Source organism: Phoxinus phoxinus (genome assembly GCF_949152265.1).
Source record: "Phoxinus phoxinus genome assembly, chromosome: 3".
Taxonomy (NCBI): Eukaryota; Metazoa; Chordata; class Actinopteri; order Cypriniformes; family Leuciscidae; genus Phoxinus; species Phoxinus phoxinus.
In genome coordinates this window covers 37,612,286-37,630,734 of record NC_136878.1, presented here as the reverse complement: position 1 = coordinate 37,630,734, position 18,449 = coordinate 37,612,286, and the positions used below count along the sequence as shown (strand labels likewise).

The window sequence follows — 18,449 nt, the reverse complement described above, 5'->3', positions numbered from 1 at the left end:
AACTAGGCCTATAAAAGCCTTTTGTTAAACAAATATCTGTTTCCCAATTTCTTGCATGCATTTCTCTGGCCATAATTTCTTTTTTTTTTTTCTTTTCTTTTTTTTTACAAAAACTGGTGTGTAAAAATGATCTAGCTTACTGTTAGATGATCCCATTTTGGCTGAATCTCCTCTCTTGGATTTTTACTTTTGATGCGTCTTACTAATCTGTCAAACGTCTTCGACAGATCTGACTTTTTAACCCAAAATCAGACGGGTTTTAGCAAATATGCTCTGTATTCAGCTGTGACTCTTCCGTCCACTTACTTGATCAGCTGTGGCTCTTCCGTCCACCTACGAGCTAGTTTTCAGAAAATGGACTTAACTTCCTCAGGTCAATTTCCCGCTTAAAAACTCTGCTTGCACCAAAGAAACAGTCTCAGCCAATATGGTTCACTCACAGTTAGCCTATATCAATCTACACCCAACAAAAGAGAAGAAAAAATAATAATTTGGCTGTCTTTTTTATCTGAGATGCACTTCCACGGATTCTTTCTGATCCCGGTGAGGATTCTTCTCTGGCCCTGAAATCAGGAGTTGGCTCTCTCTCTCGTAACCTGTTGAGCTCTCTCTCTCAAACCGTCGAGGTATGAGACCAGTACCTGGTACCGGGGCGATTCACTCCGTCAAATCCGTCTCAGGACCAGGAGAAGAATTTTCCTCACGGAATCCTCACTTCTGACACCAAATTGTTGTGGCAAAAAACAATTACTTAAACAAAAATTGCATCACGGCAAAAGAGACGTCAAGATCCAAATTGTATTTAAAAAGAAAAGTAATTTATTCATGCAAGAAATGGTTCCCTGACCCCAGCCATTGCAGCCAGGCTGCAGGCCAGAGACAGACAGACACTCTTGTCCTTCTCCTCAAGAGAGATTGCCCTGCTACTTTATAATGCAAGGGAATCTATCAACCCCCATCGTTTTACACAAGGAACAGCTTCCCCCAGCATGGAAACTTAAGATACATATCATTCTCGGGCTCACACCTCTCTCCAGCTGAATCAACGTTACATCAGGAAACTCAGAATACAGACAGAGAACAACATACAACATCTGTTAAATCATTAGGAGCAGAATAAGAAATAAAAGATTAAAATCGCCATTACACTTGGCTACTAATTATGTTTTCATTAGTTGTCCTGGTTATTTATTTTTTTATTTATTTCACACACCTGTTCCTTATTAGATCATACGTTGCCTTTATTTTGTTTGTGGATTGTTGCCTTTTGTTTTGTTTAATAAAGTATCACAGCAATTAGATTCACCAGGCTTATTGTCTTCTTCCTCATCGTGGATTGTGTGACAATAATGTCCTGGCAGAAAATTACCAGGACTTTTTTTAAGGTAAAGTTTAACTTTTTTTAACTTTTTTTGCAATTTGTCAATCACATACAAATTTAAACATTTCCTCTGATATAACTTGATTAGTAATTTGTGCAAAGCATAATCCAATTTGTTTCAATACTTTTTGAGTAGTTCGGTATGATCATAATTTTGATGAAGGTACAAATGTAACCGGAGAGACAATCAAACATCTTGGGGCAGAAGTAGAATCTAATTTGAATAATTGGAATGCAGTAGGTACAAATTATTGGCTGTACTTGGAATAGGAAATTAACACATACCATTGTTATAATTTTATTAAAACTGACACACTTTCACAACAAAGAAATACCAGAAGACAAAGTCATCAGTGAAAAAAAAAAAAAAAAACCTAGCAAAAGTACTGCAAAAAATAAATAAAAATCACTCGCACATGTAGAACGAAAAAAAAAGAAAAAAGAGACAAACCTCAGCTATCTTCATAAAAGATGAAAAATTAAAGTAAAAAAAAAGACAAGAAGCTAAAAGGACCAACTACAGCATAAAATCTTAAAGTCCCCTTGTGGTGAAAACCAAGTTTTTAAATGTTGTTTATATGTCTATGTGGTGTTTTTAATATGCTTTCAGATCAACCATGTGCAAATTCATGTCAACACCATTGCTGAGTATTTTCTCTTTAAAACTGCAGTGAACCAAAGACAGTCTCGAAATCGCGGTTTCAAATCGCTGGTGTTTCTGACGTCACAAACTACCTTGCAAACAATCCCGTCAACGTGTGATCGTCAATGGGTGGATCTCTGAGCTGCTGTGAATGAGTGGAGGCGGGGTCAATTTGAATATTCATAGAACCGCGTATACTTAATGAGGAAAGGGTGTAAAGTTACATTCAAGCTATTTTAAGGCATGAAGAAAATTTATGGGGAAAAAAAACATTTAAATATGTAATTTTGGTGATCAAATATGAGTTTTAATGGATACAATTATTGACTACAGGGGGACTTTAAACTACAATTTGTGATTGCCATTATATCATCCTACACAATATATTACTATTCACATATGAGTTCTGAACTCTACAGAACTTTTTTAATATAATTTTCAAACACAATGTTGGTTTTGCATGCTAAGTGACAATTTTCAGTAACCCTGCAGAATAAATTTCTGTTTAAACAGATGAAGGTGTTATCGGTAGTTGTAGCTCTCATCGTCATATTCTAACTCATCTTCCTGCTCGTCTCCCAGTTGCCCGTATCTGAATTTGCGATAAACGGTGCCGTCCTGCCCCATGTACACAATATCTTCATCTTCATCATCTTCATCGTCATCATCCTGAGTCCCCTTCTGACCACCAAGGTCCACTAGCTGTGAGTCACGGAAAAGTCCAGAACTAGAGCTTGCTTGGCCACCATAGGCAGAGGTGGATGATGATGTGTAGTAGCCGTCTTTGCCGCCACCATGGCCCAGTTTTTCATACCCACGTGGGATAGCGGTCTCTGGCATGGGCCGTTTGGAAAGAGAACGCTTAATGAGGATGATTACGGAGATTGAGGCAAAGACAAGCAGGATGGAGGTGGTAATAAAGAGTGGCAGGTTTCCTCTGTACTCTTCTTCCTCATGGTTTCGAAAGGCAAAGTTAGTGCTGAGGACACACTCACCTTAAACAGAGATAAAAGATTGTTTTTAACGTCTGACACAACAAATGAACCAAGACAGGAGAACTATTTTTATGTTACTATTTTAGTATTAAAGAAACATTTCAGCCTCAAATGAAAATTCCATCCCAGGTTCATTGAAAAAAACAGAACTGTAATGACATTTCTGCAATACATTATGTTATTTCTTGCACGTTTTGCGGCACTTTCAAAGCGATCAATGTAAATCTGGCAGGGTTTTATTACATTGATTGTTACGTATCGTGGCAGTGGAAATGCAATGCCCAGTGAATGGCGTTAAAGAGTTAATGCTATAGTCTAGTCTATCACATTTTAACCCTTTAACGTGCATTGTAACCGTGCGGTTGACCTTTTTTCGCGGTCAAATTCCTGTCATTAAAACTCGCCAAACCCCATTTTTAGCTGTTTGTTCTTCTTCCTCTCACTGAATAGAATGTGTAATGACAATTATATCCACTGGGTGGCAATGTTGTACTAAAATATTTTGCTGCTGAGACGAGCTGAATCGGAACCGGAAGTGTATTGTCGTGACCTCTCCTCAAGCAATGGCTGCCAGTGACGCTAAAATTTAAGGTAAGGAATTTTTTGGTTGGATTTCATGTTCTAGACTTCCTAATGATTATATTTTTGTTGAATGGAAGAAACGTGATGATAAGATGTATCTCTTTGTTACCACAGAAAAGTTGCGTGTTCGTTCGGTTGAGTTGCCCAGTTAGGGTAAACAACTGGACGCTAGCTAAATTAGCACAGAAACGCGATCGTGACTTAGTATAATACATCCTGCTGGATCATACAGCCTATTTCTTTGCTAGACTATATGTATTTTACCCTTATTTATACAGCCTGTGGTTTTACCTTCAGATTCTAAATTTAATACTGTTTACTCTTTACATATTACGAAATGAACCATTAGTCTTACTCATTATTTCTGCAATAGCCATCATAGCTGAGGCTTATTGACTAACACTAGGTTATGCATTGAATAGCTACAACTACAGCTGTCTAGATGGGTATAAACATTACATTTTCTGTTCAATAATCTGACAAACATAAGATAATGAGACTAATTTAATTGATGGTTGGATATTTGTGGCTTTATTTAGCACAGTAAACTTACCTTATCAGTCACACTTCAACATTTTCTGTCTCTTGTTATGTCATTTCATGGTTGTGTGTTATCCGATTTGTCATACATAGTACACAGAGTATTTATTAGCATGTGCAATTTTTTCTTAACAAATTAAAATAAATCACAATGTGCCTGTATGTTGGGAGAACAGTTCATCAATATGACAATTGTGCATTTATTATGGATAGATGTAGCTACCTGATGCACTGATTATTCAAGACACAGTTTGTGACCCTACACTGTACAGTAATGTTTATGTTCCATCTCTTTCAGACATAATGGACTGCCGTACATTTTATGGACCCCCCAGATCTACCTCTAACACTATTGCACTGTTACGCATACACACACCCTTACTTGATATTATTACTACATTAATTTTTATATGAAAAAAAAGATTTACAAGTTGCATTTCAGTATTTTGATCAATTTCACATTTAGAGTAATTCAAGGATGAGAAGTTGTTTGAACAGAAAACAGTTCTTTGTTACGTATCACCTATCAAATCAAAAGATATGTGCTATATTTCTATTTTATTACATTGTCAATTTGTCTATACCATACTTGTCAGATATTGCTACCAGAGATTATTTATTTATTTATAGTATACAAATTATTTAGCCTATTGTTGACAGCTGTCATAATTATTTATTTAGTTTTGTATTTACATTTGTTACATTTCTTGATTTATGTTATGTTTACTGTTGCACTTTACAATGTTTTTATTGTATGTGTTATAATAAGAACATGTTTTATAAAATAAATTGATGATATTTTTAACATATTCAACTGTCTGTGATGTTTTTATATGAAATAAAATTCAACTTCAGATGCACACAAGAAAAAAATCCATGAATGCCTAATACTAGTTACTTCATGTCAAGAACTACCCTAAGTGGGCAAGTCAACCGGCTGGTTGACGTGTGTATCTGCTTCCTGATTGGGTCATTAAAAAAAAAAACACTGAAAAGTTGCTTAATGTGGACTAAGGAACGCCATTTTATAAAAAAAAATTTTTTTGCATATTTATTTCTTAGTGTGACTGATAAAGGGTTAAAATAATGTACCACCTACACTAAACGCTACCCTAAACATAACCGATCATGTTAACAAAAGCAAACGTGAGGAAAAAAACATGTTAGCTGAAGCAACTATACAATTTTAGTTTGCTTCTACAAGACTTTGATTTCATTTATTGAGACTTTTTTTTTTATCATAGGTCTTTTATCGTATTTTACAGAACTCGTATTCGTTTATAGTGGTGTGCCAGGTGAGCTAGTTTACTATTTAAGAAAAGCCATGCATACGGAGCTGATCAAGTTATGCAAATATCAAAATGTATTAGTTTACAAATGATGCACTACGGTTAAAAAGCTTTGAGGTAATTGTGCAAGGAACTGAAAATGAAAATAAGTCTTTATTAGTCAATAATCTGCCCCTGTAATCATAATGTGTATGAAAAGGAATAAAAGTTGTTGGTGTTTTACTGCCACTAGTGTTCATTTTAGCTGACAACTGCAGTGAAGTATATGAATAAGTAAGCTTTTGGAGTTTTTTTATAGGCACATTTTTTCCTACAAGCCTTTGTTGTTTATGTCATTGATCAACCTGTTAGTACAGGTAATATTTTGAAATGCCACTTTTAAGTCCAAATACCTCTAGTTTCAGTACAGTTACAGCACTCTTGATGAACCGGGGCTGTGTCTTCCTGCTCTGTGTTGGTGCAGCAGGGCAGACAGCGCCCCCCTGCTGTCAGGATGAACTGTTCCGGACACATGGTGCAGTTATAATGCCCAGGACCTTTACATTCCAAACAGGATTTATCACATGATTCACAGTTATAGCCCTGCTCCTGTAGAGAGATCACAAGAGCTATCAGGTGACCACATTCATCATTTTTTTTAAAGTAGAATGCGTGTTAGACTGCACTAGAACAGAAGTTTACCTCAGACTTAGCGTATTCTCCTGTGATGCAGGGTGACTCGCAAGCACCCTGTGTGAGTGTATAACCTGGGTGACATGACTCACAATCCTCCACACTCTTGCCTGTCAATCGAAAGGACATCCCAGCATTTTAGGTTTGAGTTATTGAATAATTCACGGTTAAATATAGAATTTTATGTGAATTTTTTTTCAAAGAATGGCAAAAAAGTATTAAAACACAATGATTTAAAACTTACTTTTTGATGTAAAACTTTTAACAAGACATTATTTCAAGTGCATTTTAGAAAATTCTATTTAAAAAGATAGATTAGTTCACTTGCAAATAAAAATGTCCTGATAATTTACTCACCCACATGTCATCCAAGATGTCAATGCCTTTCTTGAAAAGAAATTAAGGTTTTGAGGAAAACAGTCTAGGATTTTTCTCCATATAATGGACTTCAATGGCAACCAACTATTTGAAGGTACAAATCAGTCTCAATGCAGCTTCAAAGGCTCAACACGATACTAGTCAGAAAATAAGGGTTTTATCTAACGAAATCTGTAATTTTCTAAAAATAAATAAAAATTAAATACTTTTTTAACCACAAATGCCCGTCTTGTAGCATCTCTGAAATGCGCCACACATTATGTCATCACGTTGGAAAGGTCACGCATGACATCGTTAAACATCCAGGATATACACACTTAAGGACAATTTTAAACAATAAACTGACACAAATACTTATAAATATGTGTCATTCAACATACAATAACTTTGAACGGTCCTCCTACTCCAAACTTGTAAACACTGGGTCGGCACTTCTGACTATGTCACGCGTGGTCTGTAATTTTAATTTAATTACATTTAGAAAATGACCGATTATTTCACTAGATAAGACCCTTATTTCTTGGCTGGGGTCGTGTCGAGCCTTTGAAGCTGCATTGAGATGGACATTGGAACCTTCAAACCTTCAATGGTTGCCATTGAAGTCCATTATATGGAGAAAAATCCTGGACTGTTTTCCTCAAAAACCTTAATTTCTTTTTGACTGAAGAAAGAAAGGCATGGACATCTTGGATGACATGGGGGTGAGTAAATTATCAGGACATTTTTATTTGCAAGTGAACTAATCTTTTCAGTGTGTTAAGGTCATGAAAGTGTACTTAAGTACACTTAAAGGGGTCATGACATGAGAAACCAAATTTGCCTTGATCCTTTGGTATATAAGAGGTCTTTTTTACCATTAAAACGTCCAGCAAGTTTCATAGCTTAAGACGTCCTCCCCATTATAAACGAATCATTTATTTAATCAAGCTCTAAATACAGCTCGTTCTGGATCCATGGTAAGAAGTGACGTCACGGTACGAAGTGACGTACCAGCGTTTGCATATGACCGCCTCCAGCACAAGGCAACTACGCTTTAAGCGCAAGGGAACTACGCTCATTTCGTATCATTGTCGCGCCCTCACAAGTGTTCAGTCGACGGACAGCGAGTGGGTCTGTGTACAGGGAAATTACGATGCCACGCAGATGTGCTGTTCCTGGCTGTGGACAAACAACATCTTTGAATACACTGCGAAAGATCCAGTCGTCAGGGAAAAATGGATGCACTTTATTTTTTTGCGGACGTCTCAGTCACAGCAGTGTTAGTTTAAGCGTGTGTTCTATACATTTGAAGGATGACTGTTTTGAGAACAAATCCCAAAATGATGCTGGCTTTGCCAGAAAACTGTTGCTCAAAGATAAGTCCGTGCCGACTATTCTGGGCTCAACAACGACGACGCAAACTGTAAGTAATGTATTTAAAACTTTAAACTACTTTTTAAATACGCCGAATCCGCAAATGTTCTGGCTGGGGGCGTTAATAATTGATGCATAGGCACTGACGTTAGCCAATCCTAACAGTGGGCGTTAACACTGAACTCTTAAAGGGGAAACACCCCCAAAACAGACTGTTTGAATCAGAGGATGAGAAACAGGGTGGGAAAAGGTCATAAATCACTACATTTTAAAAATTTTTTTTAAAAAAAACTATAGTAATACTATAATTGCACCTAAGGGAACATAATAATAAAATAAAAAAAAACCATGTCATGACCCCTTTAAGTGGCCTTTTATTTGATTAATAGTACAGTTTTTTGCCGCACATACAGGTGTACTTTCAGTACATTTAAGTGCATTTATTTTTCAAAGGGCCTGTGGAATTGACTAGTTAGTCTGACATATTTAGTCACATCTGTAAGCTGTTCCATACCTGTGCATGTTCTGCAGGTGGGGTGGCATGGCTCGCATATTTTGTGGTGAGTGTCGTGGTAGTATGCATCAGGACAGGAGGACACACAGCGCCCTTGTCTCCGGATAAACAGCATCCCCTCTTTGCAGCTCATACACCCCTCGGCTCCGGCCTGAAGACACTCCCCACAGCTCTCATCACACCGCTCACATGTCTTAGAGCCAGCTGAGGCATAGTACCTGGAAAGAATCAGTCATAAATATTAGCAAAAAGAAAATTGTAATAAAAAATGTTTATATCTACTAATATATCAGTGCCATTGTTTTGTCTAAAGATACACACCATTAGTGGGGGTTTTTTAAGGCACGTTTTTAAAAACTACTAAGTTGTACTAATTAAACTAAGGCCGAATTCTGGCTTAATCTAAGCCCTGTCTGTGAAACCAGGCTTATAAAACACAACAAGAAACTATATAAAAAATTCACCAGCTTCTGATAATCTATCAGTAATTTTTTTTATTCACTACTGTTTATAAACCAACATAGGTATTCAGTATTGTAGTTACCCAGAGCGGCATGTGTCCACACATTCTTTGACGTCTCTGTAGAGGTGATCTCTGCAGCTCAGGCACTCGTGACTGTGCCGCCCCATGCAGCCGAGGCAGTTAGGATGACAGGGTTCACAGCGCTGTGTTTCCCCTCTGAAGAATTCATCCGGACACACATTCACACAGCTGCCATCTGTGGATGAAGTGGAATCTTTGTTTACTATGAAATATTATTTGAACCTGTGGATTTACTGCACACATTCAGCTGAGTCTATGCTAACAAACATGCTTGAAACTAAGTTAAACATTTCTACATTTGATATTTTAGTACAACTGAATTTTCAAGATGCTGAATATTTGGACAACAGAAATTCTGCAATATATTCAGTTATAAATATCAAAATACAGCATGTCAACAATAATTTGTGTTTTCTTTGTGAAAAATACAATTAAAAACTGTCAATAAACTCCCAGGGCCCTATCATACTGTACACCCGGCGCAATGCAACGCCAAGCGCGACGCAAGTATCTTTTGCGAGTTTCAGCCTGGCGCAGTTATCATTTTCACGTCCTGCGCCACGTTGTTTAAATAGCAAATGCATTTGTGCCCATTTGTGCCCCCATGTGCGTGCTGGTCTGAAAACGAGGTGTGTTCAGGCGCATTGTTGGCGCGTTGCTATTTTGAGGCAACTGAAATAGACTGCGTAAATTTTTTTGGTTATTTAAAGAGCGAGTTAGTAATGAGCGCCTATAGGCGGGTTCACAACGCGCGTACACTCTGCATTATACACACACAGGGATGCGCAGCAGAACACAAACTAGCCAAATATTACAAATAAAAGGATTACCATGTAAAAGATTATTATTGTGTACATAAAGGTATGGTGGAATCCGGCTTGTCCCTTAGATGGTCTGCTCGCGCTTTAAACTCATGCACAAGCAGATCCGTTTGCTCTCTGGAGACGCATTCAGTCTTTCCGTTTGCAAATTCTGTCATGTAAATAGCAATCCGCCATGGCGCGAGTGAAAATGGCTTTTAAAGGGAATAGGAGATAAGACTCTGATCTGTTTATTTCATGTTACGGCCAAAACACACCCATTACTCATTAAGAGAGTAGGTACAACTCTTTTAGACTATGCGTCGGGTGCGCCGACCATTGGTTGTTAAATTAGCGAAAGTGGATTCGGACACACCCTAAGTGCACTTGCGCCCTGCACTTTAGATCATGCCCCAAAAGTTTATCGGCAGATGTCCATTTTTCCATGGACTGCTGACATTAAAAACTGTATTATGTAAATGTTTTTGAATCATTACTAACTTCTGCATTGATTTCCATCATATATTTTTTTCTCTATACTATGGAAGTCAATGGGGTCCATCAACTGGTTGGTTACCCATATTCTTCGAAATATCTTCTTTTGTGTTAAGCAAAAGAAAGAAATTCACTCATGTTTGGAACAACTTGAGGGTGAGTAAATGATGACACATTTTCCATTTTTGGGTGAACTATCCCGTTAATGGCTGTCTCTTGAATTGACCTAGGACTCTAAACTGATCTAGAAAATAGATTTGATTTCAAATATAAGGGACTACTCATTTCCCCTCTGATACAACTTTCTCCATTTCTCCGATTTCTTTGCACTGAAGTCATCTTCCACTTTGCGAATCAAGAGAGTACCATAACATGCCTCAATTGCTTGAACTCACTGAGTAGATAGTGGTACTGGTTGCAGCTGAGGCAACTGTCCTGATGTGGACCGGAGCACTCATGGCAATATTTGTGACACAAGTGACATTCTCCATCCTGGTTGCTGTAGTGGTGTGAGGGGCAGGTGTTGGGTGTGGCGCAGCGCCCGTGGGCATCCATCGCCAGGCCCTCAGAGCAGCTGGTGCAGGATGTGTCGTGAGGACCAGAACAGGTCAGACAGGAACTATCACAGACTGCAGAACAGAGACAAAGACCTTTCATCAACATCATATGACCTACTGTAGTTATGGTCATTAAAAATGTCATCATTTATAGAACAATCAACTTAATTGTTATTTAATTTTAATTAAATTCAATTGAATTGTTTGTGGTTCCAATTTTGGTAACACTTCACAATAAGTTTTCATTTGTTAACATGGACTAAGAAAGAACAATACTTTTACAGCATTTATTAATCTTAGTTAATGTTAATTTCAATATTTACAATATTTATTTATTTACATTAATAAAATCAAAAGTTGTATTTGTTAACGTTAGTTAATGCACTGTGAATTAACTTGAACAAACAATGAACAGATTTTTATTAACCAATTTGAACAAAGATGAATAAATACTGTAACAAATGTATTGCTCAATGTTAGTTAATACTTTAACTGTTAACAAATGAAACCTTATTGTAAGTTACGATCATTTTAATCATATTAGTTGAAAGTGCTATTCATTTTGTGAATTTTCTGTTATATATATATATATATATATATATATATATATATATATATATATATATATATATATATATATATCTGTTATTTTATATATATATATAGGCTATATAACAACATTTTATGTTTTCTGGATTCAAGTAAGATTTACAGTAAAAATTATATTTTACTGTAAAATTACATGAAATGTCCCACTAGCTATAGTACAGTTTTTCCACCACATTTGGAACAGGAACTTACTGTTAAACAATTAAGAGGTTTTTACTGTATGATTTTTAGTCTTTTATGGTTTATATTAAATCAAATTTTTACAGTGTTCCAACAGTAAGGAACGTAATGTAGTCTCACCCATGCACTCACTGGACCTGCTTTCTCTGTAAGTATGTGAGGGACAGGGGGCAAGACATGCTCCATTGTGCAGTGTGCGGTCACGTTCAAAACATGCATCACAGCTGGTCGATTCAGGTCCATCACACAACAAACAATCCGTGTGGCAACGTTCACAAACGCCTTGATCCGTGTCCTCGAAAAATCCATCAGGACACACCACTATACATTGACCCTGATGCAGGAAGAAGTCTTCCTTACACTCTAGAGTTAGAGGACAGAAAAATTTAATATAAAGTGAGATATACGTAGGGGTGAACATGGCTAACAGTATAACTGTATTAAACATTTGTAACAGTATAAACATTTCCAAACATGCTAGCATTACGAAACTTGACGAGTGCATCTTGTCATCAACATTATATAGAGACAAAAATTGTGCCAAAATGAAAAAAATCTTGGGAAAATATCGCTGAACATTTTTTTTTTAACCATACCAAAAGTAAATGTTTTACTTAAGTGAATTTTTCATCTCAGTTTTAAGTGTTTATTTAAAAGGACACAAATCTACAATTATTTAGATGAACAGATAATGCTTTGCTAACTAGCAGAAGGCACTATATATCCAGGTTTAAATCTGGTTGCGCAGGTGGCGGAGGTTAAAATGTGCTCCACTACTCATTCATTAACCATTTTTAGTCATATCCGACTCTTGGTAATTCTATGGGCCATCTCTTACTATCTCGCCATATGCAAAAGACTGTCCATGAATTTTCTGGGGTAGGTCGCTAGGTCTTTCCCCAACTCTCCCCATTACATGGCTTGGGATTCACACACCTACAGACAATTTAGCGTCTCCAATTCCCCTATACTGCATGTTTTTTGATGGGGGAAACCAGAGCACCTGGAGGAAACCCAAGCAGACACAGGGAGAACAGAAATGCCTCCACACAGAAAGACCTCTTGGCTCAGCCAGGACTCAAACCAGGGACCTCCTTACTGTGAGGTGACAGCGCTACCCTCTGAGCCACTGTGCCGCCCGCCCCGCTATTATAAACAGGTGAATAAATACTGAGAGTCAATGTTCAGAAATGATTATTTCAAGAAATTTTAATCATCTACTTGTCTCCTGCTCTGAGAGACCTGTGTGTGGGGGAGGGGTTTAACTCTGCGTTTTTCTGAATGTTTGGATGTTTTCTGAACATCTGTTTGCCCACATTGTTTTAAACTACAGTATGATGTATAGCTGTGTTTTGTAGTGTGTACATCAAACTCTAAATTTTTTTTTTTATTATTATTATTATTAAAAATATTTTATGTGTTATATGAAAAAGTGAATAATTGTATTTTATTGAAAAATATATTTGAGTTTGTCTTGTATATATTTTTGTATTAAATAAAATTATTTTTTAAGCTATCATATCTCATCTACTCACTAGTCTGCTTTTACAGTCTCGTACTATCGTGTTTATAATCTGACTCTTGCAAATTAACTCAGATTTTCAAGGATTTTTTTTAAATAAGCGTGTTGTCAAAATGTGACGTGTAGGTTTTTACTTCTGCTGATTGTATATTAGGCTTTCAAATGAATAAAAGTTTGTTTATCATGATGAACAAAATGTGTAATAATTATAATATTTTGTTTGCTTGTTTGCTTATTTTGCCCAAAAAAACAAACAAAACACACACACAAAAAAATAGATAAATTAATAAATTCCAAAATCCTGTTGCGTTTTTGTCAAAGGAACCAGGGTGATGCTAACTTCTGGATTGGCCAAATATGTAATTACTGCAGTAGTCTATTATCATCCAAGCTTAACTATGAAATATGAGCAAAAACACTGTATGTGGTATTAATGCTACTGAGAAGAAAGCTACTACATTCTCAGAAAAAAAGTGTGAAGTATTATTATTTGAGTGAAAATAATAGTGAAAAATAATATATATACTATAGGTGATAATTAATTTGCACCCTTTAAAAGTAAGTTGTAGAAGACTGTTGGCACATCAATAACACATATTTGTTACTATAATTTTAGGATTAGTTCACGAAAACATGCAACATATGTTAAAAATTTCAGTCTCACCTGTACAGCTGTCCTCAGAGCAGATAACACAGCTCTCTGGACACCGCACACACTCGCCGTTCCTCACCGTGTGTCCAGACGGACAGCTCTCCACACACTCATGTTTGTGTAGCAGCAGCGTCTCCTCACAGCTCAGACAATGTGTTGCATTCTTCTCACAGGACATACAACCAGATGCACAGCTCTTACACACCTGACCCACAGGGTAGCCTCTAAACACAAAATTACAGACACACACACACATAATTTAATAAAAAAATATATATACAATATAGATACTACATACAGTCAAAAATTGGAAATGTGACATTCTTATATGAAAGTAAATTTGTTTTAAAAGAAGTTTTAAAGTACCCTTGTGGTGAAATTCAAGCATTCAATGTTGTTTATATGTCTATGTGGTATTTTTAATGTGCTTTAAGAAAAACCATGTGCAAATTCTTAAGTTAACACAATTGCTGAGTATGTTCTCTTTAAAACTGCAGTGAACCAAAGACAGTCTCGAAATCGCGGTTTGAAATCGCTGGTGTTTCTGACGTCACAAACTACATTGTAACCAATCACGTCAACGAGTGGATGAGTAGTTAATACTAACACTCTAATGAAAGTAAGTAGATTTGTAGCTGCAAAATGATTTACAGTCAACAGAATTTGTTAAAGGGACCATCAAAATAAAGTGAAACGTCTCGGTTACGTATGTAACCCTCGTTCCCTGAGTACAGGGAACGGAGACGTGTCGTCGGGGAGTTCCCTGACGAATTGGGATCACGCTAGGGAGCCAATTGCCTTCGAGAGAAATAAAACGAGCCAATGGACATTGGCATGCAAGATTTGCATTCCGCGACCTGCCTATCAGCGCGGGTATAAAACGCGGAAGTAAACATTGCGAGAATGCTTTTCGCTGAGGAGCCGAACAGTGTCCAGTCCTCGGCGAAGGTACAGCAACATGGCGAGGGGACGACACGTCTCCGTTCCCTGTACTCAGGGAACGAGGGTTACATACGTAACCGAGACGTTCCCTTTCGTCCTGGGAACTCCGACGTATCGTCGGGGAGTTCCCTGACGAATTGGGATCCCTAATAAAACGCCATGGTGCTGGCCCCTTCCAGCGCCCAGCTAAGCTACCCTGCAGCAGTTTCTTGAATAAGTTGCGGGAGCTAGCTAGGAATCACACTGCTGTTCCACAAGACCCGCTCAGTGGATATTTGATAACACTGGGAAAACGTGCCCTAACCCCAAAGAAAGGTGGAAGGGAACGCTGCGGAAGCCCCAGCCTGCCTGAGGAAGGCCTGGAATACACATATGTACTAGCCCAGTGGGATAGTGAAACATATGGCAGTCCCTGAGGTGGTCCCATCCGAGGAAGTGGGAGCGAACTCAACAGGGACGACAGAAGAGTCTGTCAAGGGGAAGACACGGCTGAACTGCACGTGGCATGATGGGTACAATAGAGACCACTAAAAAACACCCAGTCTACTAGCAACTCCTACTAGAGGTAGCAGACCTGGCGCCAGGCGGACTGACATGCCTGACACCGGGGGGTGATGGAGGAACTCACGAGGCTCACCGACGTAGGGCGCCAACGGAGCAAAAAACGCACGTACCTGGCCGAAGCGAAGGATGGCGTAGCAAGCCGACACAACCTATCCCCTCACACAGCTGGCCATAGCGAGCACTCGGGAGGAAACAGGTTTCACACGCAGGCTATAAAATCTAGCGAACGTGTTCGGTGTCGCCCAGCCCGCAGCTCTACAGATGTCTGTCAGCTAGGCGCCTTGAGCCAAAGCCCAGGAAGCGGCAACACCTCTAGTGGAGTGAGCACGCAACCTGGGAGGACAAGGCTCACCCAGAGACTCATACGCTCGGGTGATGGCATCCACTAACCAGTGAGCCAACCTCTGCTTGGAGACAGCCTTCCCCTTCTGCTGGCCTCCATAACAAACAAAGAGCTGATCTGAGGTCCTAAAGCTTTGCGTTCTGTCAACATAAACCCGCAGGGCGCGGACGGGACAGAGAAAAGCTAGGGCTGGGTCTGCCTCCTCCTGGGGCAGCGCTTGCAGGTTCACTACCTGATCCGCGAAGGGGGTGGTAGGATCCTTGGGCACATATCCAAGCCGGGGTCTCAATACAACGTGAGAAAGGCCCGGCCCGAACTCTAGGCACGATTCGTCGACCGAAAAAGCTTGCAGGTCCCCGACCCTCTTGAAGGAGGCCAATGCCAACAGGAGCGCTGTCTTATTGGACAGGATATTAAGCTTCACTGTTGACAAAGGCTCAAAGGGAGGACTTTGAAGAGCTCTGAGCACCAGAGCTAGGTCCCAAGAGGGTACAGGGTGCGAGACACGAGGTGGATTTAACCTTCTAGCACCCTTAAGGAATCTGATGATCAGGTCGTGCTTCCCCAAGGATTTACCCTCTACTGCATCGTGATGTGCGGCTATTGCCGCAACATACACTTTGAGGGTGGAGGGAGACAGCCTTCGCTCCAACCCATCTTGCAGGAAGGAAAGCACGACTCCGATCGGGCAAGTTCGGGGGTCCTCCTGACGGGAGGAACACCAAGCGACGAACAGGTTCCACTTCAACGCATAGAGGCGCCTCATAGAGGGGGCTCTAGCGGAAGTGATGGTGTCTACCACTGCCTGTGGTAGACCACCTAGAACCTCCGCGTCCCGTCCAGGGACCAGACATGGAGTTTCCAGAGGTCTGGACGCGGGTGCCATAGAGTGCCCCGTCTCTGAGAGAGGAGGTCCTTCCTCAGAGGAATCGGCCAAGGGGGGGCTGTCGCGAGGAGCATGAGTTCCGTGAACCAAGTCCTGGTGGGCCAATACGGTGCCACTAGAAGGACCTGCTCCTCGTCCTCCCTGACCTTGCACAGAGTCTGTGCAAGAAGGCTCACTGGGGGAAACGCATACTTGCGCAGGTCCCGGGGCCAGCTGAGTGCCAGGGCATCCGTGCCGAGGGTCCCCTCGGTCAGGGAGTAAAACCACTGGCAATGGGTCGTGTCTGGAGAGGCAAACAGGTCTACCTGTGCGGCTCCGAAGACACTTCAAATCAGCTGGACCGCCTGGGGATGGAGTCGCCATTCTCCTGGCAGGGGAGGCTGCCGTGAAAGCTCGTCTGCCACACGGTTGAGCGCCCCTGGAACATGAACGGCACGAAGCGACCTCAAATGCTTCTGACTCCATAGGAGGAGGTGGGAGGCGAGTCGCGACATACGACGGGAGCGTAGACCACCTTGATGGTTGATGTACGCAACGGTCGCAGTGCTGTCCGTACGGACCAGTACATGCTTGTGTCTGAGAAACCCCTTGAGGCGACACAAAGCTAGGCGTACTGCTTGCAACTCTAGGCAGTTGATATGCCAATGCAGCTGGGGCCCCGTCCACAGACCCGAGACTGCATGCCCTTTGTACGTGGCACCCCACCCCATGGCAGAAGCATCTGTGAAAACCACAGCATGCCTGGACACCTGGACTAAGGGCACTCCAGCCCGCAGAAACGCAGGGTCTAACCATGGGGAGAAGGTTTGGCGGCAGTGCGGGGTGACTTTGACCCGGAACGTGCCGCTCCGCCACGCCCACCTCGGGACTCGATCGTGAAGCCAGCGCTGAAGCGGTCTCATATGTAACAGGCCGAGCGGCGTTACTGCGGCTGCGGCTGCCATATGCCCCAGGAGCCTCTGAAATTGTTTCAGTGGAACCGCTGCCCTGCCTCGAAAGGACCTGAGGCAGGTGAGCACTGACTGGACGCGCTCCTCCGTGAGGCGCGCAGTCCGAGTGACCGAGTCCAGCTCCATACCGAGATAAGAGATTCTCTGCACGAGGCAGAGTTTGCTCTTGTCCCAGTTGACCTGAAGCCCCAACCGGCTGAGGTGCTGAAGCACCATGTCCCTGTGATCGCACAACACATCTCGCGAGTGAGCTAGAATGAGCCAGTCGTCGAGGTAGTTGAGGATGCGAACGCCTTGCTCTCTCATGGGAACAATGGCCGCCTCTGCGACTTTCGTGAAGACACGGGGCGACAGGGCCAGCCCGAAGGGTAGGACTTTGTACTGATACGCTCGACCCTCGAAAGCAAACCGTAGAAACGGTCTGTGACGAGGAAGAATCGAGACGTGAAAGAACGCGTCCTTCAGGTCGATCGCTGCAAACCAATCCTGGGGACGGATGCATTCGAAAATGTGCTTCTGCGTGAGCATTTTGAACGGGAGTTTGTGCAGGGCCCGATTCAAAACTCGCAGGTCCAGGATTGGTCGTAACCCCCCGCTTTTCTTGGGTACAATGAAGTAGGGGCTCTAAAACCCAGACCTCATCTCGGCAGCAGGGACCGGCTCGATCGCGTCCTTCGCCAGCAGGGCGTCGATCTCTTTCCGCAAGACAGGGGCATCCACTGACCACACACGGGTGAAGTGGACGCCCCTGAACTTGGGAGGCCGGCGTGCAAACTGAATTGCGTAGCCGAGCCGAATGGTGCGGATGAGCCATCGGGACGGACCCGAAAGCGCTAGCCAGGCTCTCAGATACAGTCCCAACCGGCTCACGCGCATCACCGGCGTACCCGCGGAGGGGCAGCGAGGTGGGAGACAGGGACCTGGCTCTGGTGGCGTTGTAGCGACCGAGAGCAGGGTCTGGGTGAAGAATTTGACACCAACCTGCTTCCACCGGGGGGCAGACGGCAGAGAAGGCCCGTGGGCATTCTGCTGCGGGCTGCCCGATGGCGAGAGGAGGG

General features: G+C 41.2%; 1 protein-coding gene across 1 annotated transcript in view; it reads right to left on the bottom strand.

The window, feature by feature from the left end:
• Positions 1-986: 986 nt before the first annotated feature.
• The window catches only part of pcsk5a (proprotein convertase subtilisin/kexin type 5a), a 46,331-nt gene continuing 28,868 nt past the window's right edge, over positions 987-18,449 (bottom strand). Inside the window, exons 30-37 of the mRNA XM_079607032.1 lie at positions 13,719-13,930; positions 11,653-11,895; positions 10,582-10,815; positions 8,892-9,066; positions 8,348-8,565; positions 6,112-6,212; positions 5,823-6,018; positions 987-3,019 (exon numbers count right to left, since the gene is read on the bottom strand). Coding sequence (XP_079463158.1) covers positions 2,547-3,019; positions 5,823-6,018; positions 6,112-6,212; positions 8,348-8,565; positions 8,892-9,066; positions 10,582-10,815; positions 11,653-11,895; positions 13,719-13,930 — 1,852 coding nt within the window. The 3' untranslated portion in view covers positions 987-2,546. The remainder of the gene's footprint in view (positions 3,020-5,822; positions 6,019-6,111; positions 6,213-8,347; positions 8,566-8,891; positions 9,067-10,581; positions 10,816-11,652; positions 11,896-13,718; positions 13,931-18,449) is intronic.